Consider the following 16,398-nt stretch of genomic DNA (forward strand, 5'->3'; position numbering starts at 1 on the left):
ATACGACGCAACAACAAAATAATAAAACAGACATATAAACAGTGTACTGTACTGTGACTGTGTGTGTTTATGTGAACGTGGATGTGTTGCTTTGTGTTTGGTTGTCTGTTGCCATGGTGACGCTCTGCAGCAGCAGCAGCGGTGGCGAGTTACGGCAGAAAAAGACGGCTGAATATGACGGTGATGAAAGAGATTTAGATAATCTGTTCTTCATCTGGGTCACAGCAGAGAGCTGCAGGTGTCTGCTCATACACAAACTCACAATGACACAAAAACACAATCAACACATCACACACACACACACACACACACACACACACACACACACTGTGCTGCAGACTCTGTGAAGCAGGTCTCTGTTTGAGGTCCTGAGAGCAACTAAAGTTCATGTCTCAGTGTGTCTCATATATAATCCTTCATGTTACAGAGTCTGATCCTCATGTTGACAAAACACCAGTTCAAGATGTCTTTGCACACCTGAGTGTGTGGCAGGTGTGTATTTTTATACTGTTGTACATTAGATTTTTAGATACTTATAATTATTCATTAATGTAATTATGACCATTTCTGCATGATTAGTTTTAGTTTTGTGACTGATTCTTTATTCTCCTGTCTAACTACTGATCAAGGAGTTTAGCTCCTACATACAGCTGCTCTCACAACAAGAGTGGAAAAAGTTTTCAGATCATTTACTCAAGTAAAAGAAGCAACAGCACAATTTAAAAATACTGTTACAAGTATAAGTCCTGCATTCCAACCCTTCTTTAATAAAAGTCTGTAATTACTATCAGCAAAGAGTACTTAAAATATAAAAGTAAAAGTACTCTTTATGCACCAATATGCTGTCCATATAACAAACTACTGAATTATTATCAGTGATGTAAGCAAGATTTAAATATTGTTGCTGACTGAGGAAGAGCTACTTTTGTCTTCTGTCAGGAGCCTTCATTTTCTTCATACCAGTGCATTGTATTTTATTTATTCATTGTAGGTTTTTAATCTTGCCACCTGCTGCTCAGAAGCCATTCACATGCTCTCACACACTGATGGAGCAGCCATCAGGAGCAATTTGGGTTCAGTGTCTTGCCCAAGGACACTTTGGACATGTGGACTGGAGGAGCCGGGAATCGAACCACCTATCCTCCGATTTGTGGACACTGCCATGTGAGCCACAGCTGCCTTGGTAAAGTAAAGTAAAAGCACCTCAGAATTGGCAACGGCTAATAATTTCACATCACATTCACTGTTCGATAATTTTGTTCTTTTTTTAAGATTTTTGCTGCAATAAAGAGAAATAATCTGAATTTCTCCCAGTGCAAAGTAATTACACAGACAGGATGAAGACAGTGTGGAGCCTGCAGAGAGCTCTCTCTCTCTCTCTCTCTCTCTCTCACACACACACACACACACACACACACACACACACACACACACGCCACTGAAGGAACTGACTCAGCATATTGTCTTAGCATGTGTTTAACAAGGGAGTAGTTTATTGATCCATCTGTTCTGGACATTAATCCTCTGAGCTCACACACACACACACACACACACACACACACACACACAGGCTGTCTATGATTAAACAAGACTAGGTTAAAACCTATTATGTGGCTGGACTGTGCATGATGCTAAAGGGCTTTCGATCTAAAATGGGAAGTGGTGGCGTTCACTCAGTCAGGACTCTGCCTCACTGTTGTGGTCCAGCTGAAAACTTCACACAGCAGAGAGGAGCAGCTGAACCCTTCTGATCATTTAACACAACCCTCCCTCTCCAGCTCCGCTCTGTGACATACGTTCCCGTGTGACTGGTGGAGGCTGCACAGCCATCGGCTACTATCAGAGCCAAGTTCTACTAATAACGACCGTTTGTAGAAAAACATCCTATCGCCGCCGATTAATTGGACAAACTGATGAATGGGTCAACCTCTAATTACGGGTCGTTACAAAGGTGGCAGCACCCGTTCCAACAGTGTGACATGTAAAACACAGTCAGTAACGTTTCTCAATAAGTTTAAGGCTTGTCTCATACAGACACAGCTGTTCCTCAAACAAACTGATGAGGTGATCCTCTCTTTTCTCCGTCCAAACCTGCAGTTTCAACCGCGGCAGGCTAGCTAGCTAATTCCACCATGCTTTCATGCCAACATTACACTAGCTGCAGAAAATGAGCCAAACAAAGTTGTAATTCATCTGATAATAGCAGAGTGCTTTCCTACACTGTGACAACAGTGTGCTGATGGAGCATTAAGTTGCTAAATTTTACTCATGTAGCAGCTGGCTAGCTAGCTAGCTGTCAGCATCCACAGCTCAGTCAGCACCAAACAGCTGCCAATGAGGAAACACCAACACTTATGTAAGAGGGGGTAAATAACTTTTGAATAAAGAAGATTCTTTTGATCAGGATTTGAGAGCAACCATGCTAAGGCTGCGTACACAGCTCCCCTTGGCTGCCAAAGTTTGAGGCAATAATACAATAATACAATAACCACCGTGAAAAAGAAACAAAGTAGGCCCGGGGTTGTTGGACTTGTTGCTGCCGCTACTCTCTCCTGTTTTTATTAAAGTCTCGGGAGACGGCGACAGAGAGACCTGGCAGTCGTGAATGCCCTGCCACGAGGATGATGTTCGCCAGCGCTGATGAATCCGCCCTCAAAAATTAAGACATTTTAAGCTGCTTTCACAGCTGCCCTGTTTGGTTCAGTTCAGTCTAACTCAAGTTCATTTGTCCCCTCTGTGCGGTTCGTTTGGGCAGGTGTGAACACATCAATCACACTCAGGTGTGAACACACCAAACCAACCAGACTGAGACCTTCTTGAAGAGGTGGTCTCGGTCCGGTTCCAAAGGAACTCTGGTGCGGTTGGTTTGTGGTGAGAAGGTGTTCCGACCTGGATGTGAAGCAACTGCAGTCACATGACACATTGTTTGGGTTAAACATGAGCATGTTACAGTCCTGGAGGATTATTAATGTGCACCTCCTCCTGTACTGCCTTAATATGCACATTCAGCACATCCAATGCATCAAAACATTGTTTTCTAGTTGGAGCCGCGCCTCGTTTACAAACTGTATGGTTTGACTAAAATGAACAATGACAGCAATATAGTCCACGATGAGCAGCGCTAAAATCAACCTGCGTAGTTGTCCCTCCATTGTGACATTAGAAAGTGTCACATTTATCTTGCAAGTGTACTCTTCTTCAACGTTTGCTTTACTTCCTGGATTTTTCCCACATGGAAATTCTGACCAATCAAGAGCAGCTTTCTCACACAAGGCATTTGATCTGGTCCTCTTGTAAATGCTGCCGTGAGAACACGAACCAACTCTAGGCAATTATACAACTTTGGAACAACATGAGTCCCTGATTCAGACCAGAGGAGACCACTCTAGGGCTGACAGCAGCCTTAAAGTCTCAGGATGTGGCGGCAGAGAGACAAAGTGGTCGGCCAGGTCCTGCCATGAGGACAACGTTCCCTAGCAGTTCCCTCCTTTGATTATCCACTTTGCTCCACCTGATCAAAAGAAACCTTTTATTCAAATTTAGTTTTAAATCAGTTGTCTTTAACCAGCCCAGTTTACTTTTTCATTTTATTCAGACTGTGAACATAAAGCTATATTAAAAAAAGTGAGATCAAACCTTCAACTTCAGGACGACCTCTCAAACTGCTGCTTGCTCTGAAGCAACAATAAATCCTTCAGCTCTCCACAGATTTACTTTTCATCTCGGGCTTTTAACAAAAGAGTGATGCCATGTAAAAATATACATAGTACTGTTAGTGTGGCACTCAGACCCACTCCAAATGCACAGAGATATTTTTATGGGTTATGAGTACCAAAGTGTAGAGAGAAACTTGTATCAAGTGAATAATGTGATAAAAATCAAAGGTCCTTACACTGACTCTTTGGTCAGAGCTCATGAACCTGCAGCATCTTTCCGTCTGGTCAACTAAAATCCCTCCACCAAAAATAAATCCTCTATCAAGATCACCTCTAAAATCTAATCATCTGATCCTCGGTGCTGAGGCTGATCTGTCCCACAGATTGAATCCAAATCTGTCCACTGTAACCTGGACGCAAAGACAGACGCAACTCAGAATATTACAAGTTACAACCAACAGGAAGAAGGTCAATCATTACAACACTGCAGTGACGTCATGAAAACACAAACATCAGCCACCTGAGCCTAAAATCTGTGTCAGAAATGAAAGACAGCTTAGAAAGTAAAAACAAAACAGCATTTTGAGAAAGTCATAATATTTTGTCTCATCAAGCATCATTTGAATTTGATGATTAAAATTGTTACAAGGTGCCATTGACTTTGTAAGATACTTAATCTATTTTTCAGCTCAGAAACAAATCGAAAATGAGGATTCTACCTCCCAAACATCTATCAAGAGAAAACTAAATGGATCAGTCTACAGTAGATAGATAAGTTTTAACAGTTAATAGGGGTCCCTCTCAATTCACCACACAATGTGTGTATAACAGACAACATATAAATACGTCCCATTGATCCCAAGAGCTCAACACTGTACCTTCTTGGGTCCTCAGTAACATACGCTGTCTGAAGTTGATTGGATGAACAGACATACAGACCGACAGAGAGACCAAGAGTGTGTCTCAAATCACGCATGAATTGCAAACGGACGGTGGAGCATTATCGCCAACACATGAACCAGATTTACTCTGTCATTAACATTACTGCTGATTAAAACATTATTGTTCCAAGTAACAAATCATTACAGACCAAACAAACATTACTGACGGCTTCTATTCGACAACAGTTTTGAAACAGAAATAGTAAAAATAACAGGCCCCGTGCTGCAGCCACCGTGTCAAAGGTTACTACGTTTGCTACGTCACAAAGATGGCGACCGGTCAGGGTGAGAAGAGTCCATCATTCCACACTCAACCTTTTGACCTCCTGAGTGCACCAGAAAGACACTGCATTTTCCTGTACTATGCTGTGTGCACTTGTGCACTCAAAATATTAAGTGTTTAGAACAGAAGTATGCGATTTAAGACACTTCCAGTTTAGTTAGATGCATGAGTAATAATCTAATAATACTGTCTATAAAAGTAGTGGGGACATTTTTATTCTTTACTTTAACATACTTTTACTACAGGAGCATTTTCAGTGTAGGACTTTTATTTGTAACGGAGTATTTTTACTGAAGTAAAGGATCTGAATATTTCCTCCATGCTGTGACACACTCCTGACCTCCTGTCCTCACCAGCATTTTAATTCCACATCAACTGAAACTAAATCCAGTAATTTTCACTTTGCATCACAAAGTCACATCTTTGGCTCTGCATGTGTGGTTTGTGACCAGGTGACACGCGATCTGTGTCCACGCCTGCAGCGGTTGGGCGGGCGGTGAATATGGGTCAGGGTAGAAGGTGACCGGGCTGACGGGGCGTGGCCGATGGCCAGTTAGCCATGCTGGCACACAGATGGTAACAGAGGAGGGAGAGTGTGTCCTCCAGGAAGCAGCAGCGCTGAACGTCCGGCTGCTGCTTCATGTTAATGTTGCCCGACAGCTCCATGCTAATGAGGCTGTTAGTATGAGCGACCACAACGGGACTGTCTGACAGGTGCATTCTGGGAAGCACAGTTTAAAAATGTGGACAAAGGAAAAGTTACTGAGTTGGATTTTAAAGAAGGAAGAATATAATCTGGTTGAGACTCCCCAATGAAATGTTGATCAGCCAGCTGTGTTCAAGTATTTTATATTTATATAAAATTGTATTTATATATTATATATATTTTAATGTTTTTATTGGTGTTTGTGTGTGTTTTGACCTATTTATGTTTTTTTTTTGTTTTCAGTTTTTTCGTTTAGGTCATTCTGCTTTGTTTTGTGTTTATTTTAAAGAGTGTGAAGCAGCTGTTTCAGGCGCAACACTTCCTTTCATATTTTTATGCATGTCTCTTAATAAGAGTGTTGGATCTGTAAAGTGATGATTTGCTGTGACCTCTTTAACAGACAATTTAAAGGTTGATGTTCAGGTTAAAGGTTCAGGTTAAAGTTGGGCCTGGACACGAAGCTCTCCTGGTAATATTAACTCTAAATTAAACAGTATATATGAGCTCATTTACAGCAGCTGTACCTGGACTAATCTCTCTGCTCAGCCTGAGCTGTGGGCAGAAACAGAGGAGAGCAGATTTCAGTGAGTCCTGAGGGAAAACTGCAGTCAACTGACACCAACGTATTCCCTCAGGGTCGCCATGCAAACACAGTGCACTCTGGGAGGCTGTTATCAGAGGCTTAATTTATTTGGAACAAGTCCAATAAGGACTGCTCTACAGTATATAAGCCTTCTATTAAAATCCACACAGTTTGTTCACACAGGGAGCTGCCCTGTACAAAGCCTTGCTCAAAGGCACATCCACAGCAGAACCGCGACCAGGGTTCTGTTAGTGTGACTGTAACAGACCTGTGTGTGACTGTAGCAACTGCTGCATGAAGACAGAGGATAATAACATGGTGCTTATCTCCAAATGGTCTGCATGAGCTGCTGGAAATAAATGTTTCATTGGATCAATTTAAAGTCCAACTGAAATCATCCCCAAAAATAATGTCAGCATATTTTCTAAAATGTACTGTTAACAGTTCTGATCTCATTATTAAACAGGAAGAAATAAAGGACTTATATCAGAAACACTCCCTGACTGTCTCAGCCGCTGTGTTTGATTGACAGCAGTTGGCAGGCTGAGCCCCAGCAGGGGAACAAGACAGAGACAGCAAACACACTTGTGTTGTAGCGTTGTCTTACAAGGCATGAGCAGCCAGTGAATATGTTTACATGCACAATTATATTCCACCATAACCCTGAGTATGACAATATTCTGATACGGGTCATTCAAAGAGCATCGTCAATTTGGACATCCTGAATCAGGCCTTATTCCAGCTGTGGCATTTTCTGACTAAGAAATGTGGGATACACTGATATGACTCAGGTTTCAGGAGCAGTCTTTAGACATGTAAACAGCACAATCAGAATACGCGTCTCAATTTGCGACACACGGCCTCTCGCCTGTTTACGCTCAGCTCTGTGTGTTGTGCACAAACCAACAAGTTTGCAGGGCCAGTGTAGAGATGCACGCTCAGAGGAACACGGTCGACATTTCTTCACACCTACTTTTAAACCTTCTGAAAGACTTGGAAGTCAACAGGTTTTTGGATGTGCAGTGTTGAAGGAATGAAAGAGGGAGGCTGTGTTCACACCTGTGGAAAAGTTAAAAAAAAATACTGTTTTGACAGGAAGAGGTAAAACAGCAGCCGTTCCTCTCTTCTATGTTTTGACGTGATAAACGACATCTTAGAGCTTGGTAATCAGAGTATGCACAGCTGCATGTAAACAGGAATATTAGTGGAATATTCGATTTCATTATTGGATTACTAGGATTTTTGTCTTTTTCAGAATAAGGGCCAAAACCAGACTTCTATACACATGTAAATAAATCAGTGTGTTATACCACTATTATCTGCAGGTATGTTTACATGCTGTTTAATGTGCTTCAGCTGAGCAGCTAATTGGCTTTCTGATGAACAAACTAATGTTAGCTGTGCACTTTTCCCCGCTTAAAGTTTGTTTGATTACTCGTTCAGGGAGCTGAGGTGCAGAACAAGATGCATGTGCATGTTTGTAAGCTGGATAAGAGGGAGAGTTTAGCAGGAAAGCTAATGTGGTTGTGTTGCAGCAGGCTGACAGACGCCAACGTTACTGCTTTATGCAAATATGTGAATATATATATGAATTAGACTGGCTGCATGGTTTTCAGAAACACTGATGCAAAGGTCAGGGGCGGGATCATGATATGAAGACATTTTTAAAATAGGAAAATTTCTCTCTTTTGGTTTCTAACATGTTTTTCAAATAAGAACACAGGATGTAGTTACAGAGCAGATATGTTTGCTGTAGCAGTTGGATGTGGTGCTTCTTAATGTAAAAACAAGACAAGCATTTTTAAGATTTTAAAGGCACTGTATCATGAAATTCAAATAATGATGTGTTTGTATCTGAATGGATCGATGGTGGTGAAACAATTACCAGTAAAAATAAATGTTAGCACGATTTATTTGCATCTAAAATAAATGAATCTACCAATGCGGTGGGATAATTGCACTTCCTCACTGACCTGTGCGTCACAAACTCATGCTGTGCAGCCAAACCTTGTTAACACCAACAGAACTTTCTGGAGATGTGAATGTTTCCAAAGATACCAAATATGTCTTTAATGATGTACAGGAAATCTAGAATATTCAAATTTAATGGAGCTGCAGTTTAAGAATTCTTTGAAGCTGACAGTCCTGTAGAGTGAGAAAGGAGACACCTGCACATTAAGGGGCTTAATCAGCTGATTATACATGTGATAATTATTCTCCTGCAGCAGGTGGAACTTAAAGCTGCAGCTGAGATCCAGCAGAAGAAGTAAAGGACACTTACGTCTCTGGTGGGATCTTCATCTGAGCCTGAGCTGTAATCCACAGGCAGAAAAATCCCAGAATTCTCAGGAGCTTCCTCATTCCCAGTGTCCTGCTCTCCATCCTGCTTCCAACTCCCGACAACAAGCTCCCTGCAGCTTGGACTCGGAAAATCTCGGAGGCGGTTTCACAAACTGGGATCAGCTCTGAAAGTTTGAGAGGATCATAAGGGGTTTGTAGGAAACGGCTTCCTCATGTTGGCTAAAGAGAGGAGAAGAAGAAGACGGCGGTGGGACCCCGAACGCTCTCTGTCATGTCTGGATAAACCTGCTGTGCTGCCGGCATCTTCCCACCACTTCCTGTTTAGCTCCTCATCCTCTTTGAAGAAACTTCCAGAGGACTTTGAATGACTTCAAGTCGTCCAGAACAAACTAGCAGAGATTTAAAATCTGCAAGAAGAAGAAACTCCTGAGGTTAAAGATGAAATCTGGTCCATGTCAGAGACTCCACAGATTCCTGTGCACCTGCTCCAGGTTCTTCCAGGTAGCTCCTCATGAAACCAGAACTGATGGGTGTGTTAATGACTCCACCTTGCACACATTAAGGAAGACACAAAGCGGCCGTCTGCAGCAGATTTTGCAGCCGCTCGCCTCCACTGTCACCCAATTTGCAACGTAATCCACTTGGATTAAAAACTCCTCTTCCCCACAGAGAGAGAGAGAACGAGAGGGAGACGAGAGGGGGAGGGATTGGAGCAGGGGATTGGACGAGGGCTCTGTTTTATCTAAGAGGATTAGAGCGATTTCTGGAGACAGGCTCTCCTGCGACCAATCAGAGCGGCCGGAAGAAAAGAAACCCTGAGGTTCAGTTTGGCTGCTGAAACAGAGAGGGAGGGAGAGAGGGAGGGCGACCAACAGTGACATGATGCCCCGACACACACACACACACACACACACACACACACAACGAGCTGAATATTAACACAGAAACAAACACACGTCTGTGTACATATTAATTACACGTCACTGAGTCCTGCGGGGGGACTCGACCTCAGTGTGGGACTCATCTGAGCGTCAGCAGCTCTGAGGTCAGTGCCTGGCTCAGGGGCAGCAGCAGGAGGACATCTCATACCTAACACGGCTACAACACACACTCACAGACATGCTGAGCACACACAGTCCCAGGTTTCAGTCTACTCTCTGGACCAGATCAAGAAGGACTTTGAGTCTAATCTGATGAAAAACCTAATTAGAGGCAAAGCTGTTGACCAATTACAGCTCACCATCATCCCTGCTTCTTATCCTCATCATCCTCATCCTCATCAGCTGCTGCAGAGACACATCTGACCTGTGATAGAAAAACGTCAGCATCAGTTGTTTGTTCAACGATAACATGACTTGTGTTAACGTTTTTCTCACAACTTACCAGGGGTGTGCCATATCGTCTCGTTCACGGTAACACATCACATTAACGGCATCATTTTTAATATAAGTTAAAACAAATATCGCGAAAAATTTGAAAGGAATTGGCGATTAACCAAACTGGAAGAATCTCGTTTAATCTGGACAGACAGTCTCAAAACATATAAGAGGGGCCTCTGCAATGCCAGAGCAAACTATTACTCAGCATTAATAGAAGAAAACAAGAACAACCCCAGGTTTCTTTTCAGCACTGTAGTTCCGCAAGGTTCTGTGCTCGGACCAATCCTATTTACTCTATATATCTTCCTTTAGGTAACATCATTAGAAATCACTCTGTAAATTTCCATTGTTATGCGGATGATACACAGTTGTATCGATTACGCCAGAAGAAACTAATCAATTAACTAAACTTCATAATTGCCTTAAAGACATAAAAACCTGGATAAGCACCAATTTCCTTATCCCTCTTCAGTTGCTCTTCCTGAGCTTTCTACCGTTTTTTTTCCCCGTTAAAGGGTTTTTTGGGGAGTTTTTCCTGATCAGCTGTGAGGGTCATGAGGACAGAGGGATGTCGTATGCTGTAAAGCCCTGTGAGGCAAATTGTGATTTGTGATATTGGGCTTTATAAATAAAATTGAATCGAAATTGATTGATTGATTGATATCACTTAAAAAACTGATACTGTGAGATATTTCGACTTCTTGACATATTGAAGTCATACTGTTACCCACGGCAACAACAATCATGGCTGAAAGTGAAATTATTACCTACTCTGCAGTGGATCCAAAAAGAGGAGCAGCTTCAGTAGTGTGGAATAAACTGTGGCGTCCTGAATGTTTTACTTCTCTTAGCGCTCAGAGGGAACTCATTCAGCGGCTCCTCTGGCAGCAGCACAGCGTCTCTCCCTCTCCTCTCTCACCGTGTCGTCAAGTGATTTTGTCATAAACCTTTGGTGATGTAAACCTACGTGAAGAAACTCCATATACACTGCCTGGTCAAAAAAAAAGTCACCACCAAAAAAAAAGGTCATACACTCTAATATTTCGTTGGACCGCCTTTAGCTTTGATTACGGCACGCATTCGCTGTGGCATTGTTTCGATAAGCTTCTGCAATGTCACAAGATTTATTTCCATCCAGTGTTGCATTAATTTTTCACCAAGATCTTGCATTGATAATGGTAGAGTCTGACCGCTGCGCAAAGCCTTCTCCAGCACATCCCTCAATGGGGATTCTCAATGGGGTTAAGGTCTGGACTCTGTGGTGGCCAATCCATGTCTGAAAATGATGTCTCATGCTCCATGAACCAGTCTTTCACAGTTTGAGCCCGATGAATCCTGGCATTGTCAGCTTGGAATATGCCCGTGCCATCAGGGAAGAAAAAATCCATTGATGGAATACCCTGGTCATTCAGTATATTCAGGTAGTCAGCTGACCTCATTCTTTGAGCACATACTGTTGCTGAACCTAGACCTGACCAACTGCAGCAACCCCAGATCATAACACTGCCCCCACAGGCTTGTACAGTAGGCACTAGGCATGATGGGTGCATCACTTCATCTGCCTCTCTTCTTACCCTGATGCGCCCATCACTCTGGAACAGGGTAAATCTGGACTCATCAGACCACATGACCTTCTTCCATTGCTCCAGAGTCCAATCTTTATGCTCCCTAGCAAATTGAAGCCTTTTTTTCCGGTTAGCCTCACTGATTAGTGGTTTTCTTAAGGCTACACAGCTGTTCAGTCCCAATCCCTTGAGTTCCCTTCGCATTGTGCGTGTGGAAATGCTCTTACTTTCACTATTAAACATAGCCCTGAGTTCTACTGTTGTTTTTCTTCGATTTGATCTCACCACACGTTTAAGTGATCGCCGATCACCATCATTGAGGATTTTTTTCCGGCCACATTTCTTCCTCGAAGACGATGGGTCCCCACTATCCTTCCAGTTTTTAATAATGCGTTGGACAGTTCTTAACCCAATTTTAGTAGTTTCTGCAATCTCCTTAGATGTTTTCTCTGCTTGATGCATGCCAATGATTTGACCCTTCTCAAACAGACTAACATCTTTTCCACGACCACGGGATGTGTCTTTCGACATGGTTGTTTAGGAAATGAGAAGCAACTCATTGCACCAGTTGGGGTTAAATAACTTGTTGCCAGCTGAAAGATAATCGCCCATGCAGTAATTATCCAATAGGAGGCTCGTACCTATTTGCTTAGTTAAATCCAGGTGGCGACTTTTTTTTTGGCCAGGCAGTGTATGTGACTGTGTGATAGTTGTGGTATCATAACAGCCTGTCACAGGTTACAGCATGATGATTAGAGGAGAAATGGCAGAGCATAAAGGTCCTTTGGATAAAGTTGTGTGGTAACGTTAGACCACAACATCAACTCAACGTGAATAAGATTAACAATGATGTCTACATCTGTTCTAAGGTAAGTCAACATTGTGTTTGAGGCAACATATTGTCACTTTGCTGGAAAGAAATATAAAGTTATCTTTAACATCTCTAGCTAACGTTAGCTAAAGTTAGCCTAACGTTAGCTCCTAGCTGCGTTGTTCATCATGTCACCTTGTTTGCTGGGAGTTCATTAGCCTATTTTGTTCTAGTTTTGTACTTTGGTGATCGTACATCATTGTTAGCTGTTGTCCAAAGTGCTCTAGTTAAGCTAACGTTGACTTCTGGAGCTTAGCTTCATTAACTTATCTGTAATGGCAGAGATAACAAAGGTTGGCAAACGTTATGCTGAATGATTCAGTGTAAATACTGTAGCACCAAACTAACGGAGAGACACTCTTGGTAAAGATGGTAAAAAGGCCGTTATCCTTTTCTCATATTCTGAGCCAAAAACCTTAACTTCAGTGGCACTTTAACTTGTTGTCTTTGATGGTGACGGCAACCAGATGCGGTTCACAAGCGTACACTGTGACCTGTAAATTTTGGCTTGTAATTTAAGCTTTTCATCGACCTTCTCAACAATAAAATGATGAATATATCCCTCCAATGCGTAGTTTAGGCCCTTTTGGTTACTTCTCAATGACATCTGATCGTTATGTCTCCAAAAATCATCAGTTGCTTCCTGTGAAATGTCGTGTACTGTGACACCTGCCATAGCGCCGCTCACTGAATGTTAATAGTTTGTCCGAGTGAGTGGAGGGGGCGTGGCTTAGACATAGGTCAATTGCACCAAGGGAGGAAATCAACCAGAGTCTAATTTAACCGGGTCCATGTCATTGGTTCGGCAGCCCATTGGTTCGACATCCCATTAGTCCGACTGTCCATGGTGCTGAACGGCTCGCGGCGGGCGTATGGTGCGCCGCGACCGGCTTGAGGCGGAGCAGGCTCACGGCTTATGTGTTTGTCACTTTCTTTTTCATTTTAACCCACACCATGATCTTTTCCTGACCCTAACCAAGTAGTTTTTGTGCCTAAACCTAACCAGACCTTAACCACAGGGCATCATCATGATTTTGGAACGGACTTCGGAACAATGAGTTTAATATGGTCGGAACAATGGGCTGTCGAACCAATGGGCAGTTCCCATTTAACCAGACTAAAAACACAGGTGTGAAACACACTTAGACCTCGGCTGAGCTGAGTTACAGAACAGTATTTTCAAAGCCTTTAAGGAGTCATGGTTCCACAGGAGATTCTCTGTCTTCCATTGTTTTGTCAGGTGGAAGTAACCGTAATGTAAACGCCTATTTTCTGTAGTTTGTCTCCATCTTACACAGGGTCTGAAATCACATCCGCCAAGCACCAAATGTGGTTGGATTTTTCATTTGGGGTGTAAATCTTGGCAGACTATGCGCCACACTGGTGGGTAAATGTTTGCACCAAAATAGTCAGGTATTTCAGGTATTTACTGCTCTGCTGCTCCTCGGCTGTCTGTTTCAGACACATGAATGCAGGTGCATCTAAACGGTGCCACGAAACTGACCGTCTCAAGCACTTATAGTTTTGTAGCACTGTTTACAGCAGAGAACATCAGCTGATCTGCTAAACTACCACTTGCTGCCGATCTGCTGCTAGCTAGCGTTGTGCCCACACTTATGAAGGTAATAAAATAATATCACAGAGACCCCATAGTCTGATCCAGGACTGCAAACTCTTCACTGCCTCCCCCTTTGTCAGCAGCAGCTTCACCTCAACATAAACACTGCATCACTGCTGACCAGAGGGAACGTTTACACATACTGAATGCTGTTTAATGTTGTTCCATATATTACAGTTATTTAGATTCTGGCCTCTTCTTTGTATTCAAGATAATACCTTAATATCACAATGAAATGTACTGACACAAACGTATACATAACACAGAAAGGCAAATTATTATTTTGGTCAGTCTGATAGAGAAAGCCCAACAATAATGTCAAAGTGTGTGTGGAAATCTTTCTCTACCAATCTGAACTTGTTGATGTTTCTAGCACCTTGCCAAGATCAAGCTGGGTGGAGCGAGGGTTATTCTGCATCATTACTTTGTCTGGTAAAAAATATGCTTAGCTGATGACTTTTTATCTTTTACCAGCCCCCCTGGCCAGTGAATCAAAAAGTTTCAGACACTGATCTTGTGCCTTCATCCTCTTTTTAAGAGTTTAACCTTACACACGGAGAATGATTACGTTAATGTTTTTAGTTTTAACACCAGTAAAACACCATCTGTCTTTATAAAGAAGACGATGCTGAACATGTGAAGCATCAAACAGTCTTGATGACTCAATCTGAGACACAGAAAGAGTCAAGTTGTGCTCCGGACAGAGAGGTGACTTTTTTGGAAAACTATCACATCACGTTTGTTTTTGTCGTATTGATTCTGTGTCAAATACCAGACTGTTTACGTCTGAAGTCCTAAATCAGTTTGACCTTCTAATTTACAGTATACCTGAAATTTAAAGCCACGCACAGTCATAGTTTGAGGCCTCAGCTTCTCAAACACGTCTGTCACCTCTGACACGGCAAGTTATAAGAACCTGTAGAAGATATCAAACCTTCATCTCATCACACCTGTCAGAACTACACACCTGTTCTTTATATTCATTCAGCTACAACTCACTGATGCTCTCAGGTGTTCAGATGTAAAAGTCTGCTGGCAGCAGTTTGGTGGTTTCACAGTTCATTAATTATTGATCAAAGTTACAAGAATAACCACAGAGTGATCAATAAGATCAGAGTGTCGGAGAGGACCTGAGGCTTCACTGCTGCGACCGACCGCACTGCGTTATCACATTCACACTGTGTCCTTATGATGGTGATACTCATCATGTCACTAAACACTGTTACAGATGCTTAAACTCATTAATCAACTACAAACCCAATGTGACACTGTTTGTGCCTTAAATAAACCTCTACATAAATAATCTTAATAACAAAGAGGATAATATAAATTAGGATTCATGGACTATCTCAACTCTTACACACACACACACAAACAAACACACACACAAACAAACACACACACACGCACAAACAAACACACACACACGCACGCTGCTGCCTTGTTATAGAAACCTGACGTCTGCAGAGATGACCTCTGAACATTAATGAGTCAACAGCTCCCTCTAGTGTTTAAAGACATCACATGCAGCTAACTGTGAGGACACACACTGACAACAGGAGGACCAAACACTGCTGCCTCGTGGCCAAGTCGTATCTGGTTAAAAACGGGTTTGCTCTGCAATTTCGTTGTACAATGTACAATGACAATAAAGATCTATTCTATTCTATAAAGGTCACTTTTAAAACTCAAATAATCTCAAGAAATCACAAGACAGGAAGTACAACAGCACACACACACTACAGTGAATCAAGAACAACATCATCTCAGTACTTAAATGTTTTAGGGAAGGAAAAGTATTAATTCAGTTACTTAAATAACATTCAGTAACAAGTGAAAGATTTGACTCATTAAGTATTAAATAAAAAGTACTTGTTGAGCATAATGATCCCATTCATACTGTTATAATATGATGTTTATCATACAATTTCTGAAGCATTAACACACCAGCAACATTTGAGCACATGACAGATCACGCAGCTCACTTACTATATTCCAAACAGTACCTAGACAAGCCTAAAAACTTCTGGAACAAAAACTTTGTGGTCACAGTTGGAGTTGGATCTCTGATGTTTTGGGCTCCTTGTGAACTGAGTCAAAATTGATGGCAGAATAAATAACACGTTATCAGAAAATACTGGAGGACAATTTACGGCATACGACATCCCTACTGATCTGTTCTGTACGACATCTATTGCACGTCTGTCCGTCCTGGAAGAGGGATCCCTCCTCAGTTGCTCTTCCTGAGGTTTCTACCGTTTTTTCCCCGTTAAAGGGTTTTTTTGGGGAGTTTTTCCTGATCAGCTGTGAGGGTCATAAGGACAGAGGGATGTCGTATGCTGTAAAGCCCTGTGAGGGAAATTGTGATTTGTGATATTGGGCTTTATAAATAAAATAAAATTGATTGATTGATTGATTGATCAGCATAATAAATTAACAGTAATCTGGCATGGGTGCTTAAGGACTCCTTTAGACATCACTATTCGCTCAATGTA

At 42.1% G+C, this 16,398-nt stretch overlaps 1 protein-coding gene across 1 annotated transcript in view; it reads right to left on the reverse strand.

Annotated features, from left to right (window-relative positions):
• The window catches only part of LOC117261994 (voltage-dependent calcium channel subunit alpha-2/delta-4-like), a 98,849-nt gene extending 89,771 nt beyond the window's left edge, over positions 1-9,078 (reverse strand). Inside the window, exon 1 of the mRNA XM_078167564.1 lies at positions 8,451-9,078. Within this exon, the coding sequence (XP_078023690.1) occupies positions 8,451-8,551 (101 nt within the window). The 5' untranslated portion in view covers positions 8,552-9,078. The remainder of the gene's footprint in view (positions 1-8,450) is intronic.
• Positions 9,079-16,398: the final 7,320 nt, after the last annotated feature.

Source organism: Epinephelus lanceolatus, chromosome 5, assembly GCF_041903045.1.
Source record: "Epinephelus lanceolatus isolate andai-2023 chromosome 5, ASM4190304v1, whole genome shotgun sequence".
Classification (NCBI taxonomy): Eukaryota; Metazoa; Chordata; class Actinopteri; order Perciformes; family Serranidae; genus Epinephelus; species Epinephelus lanceolatus.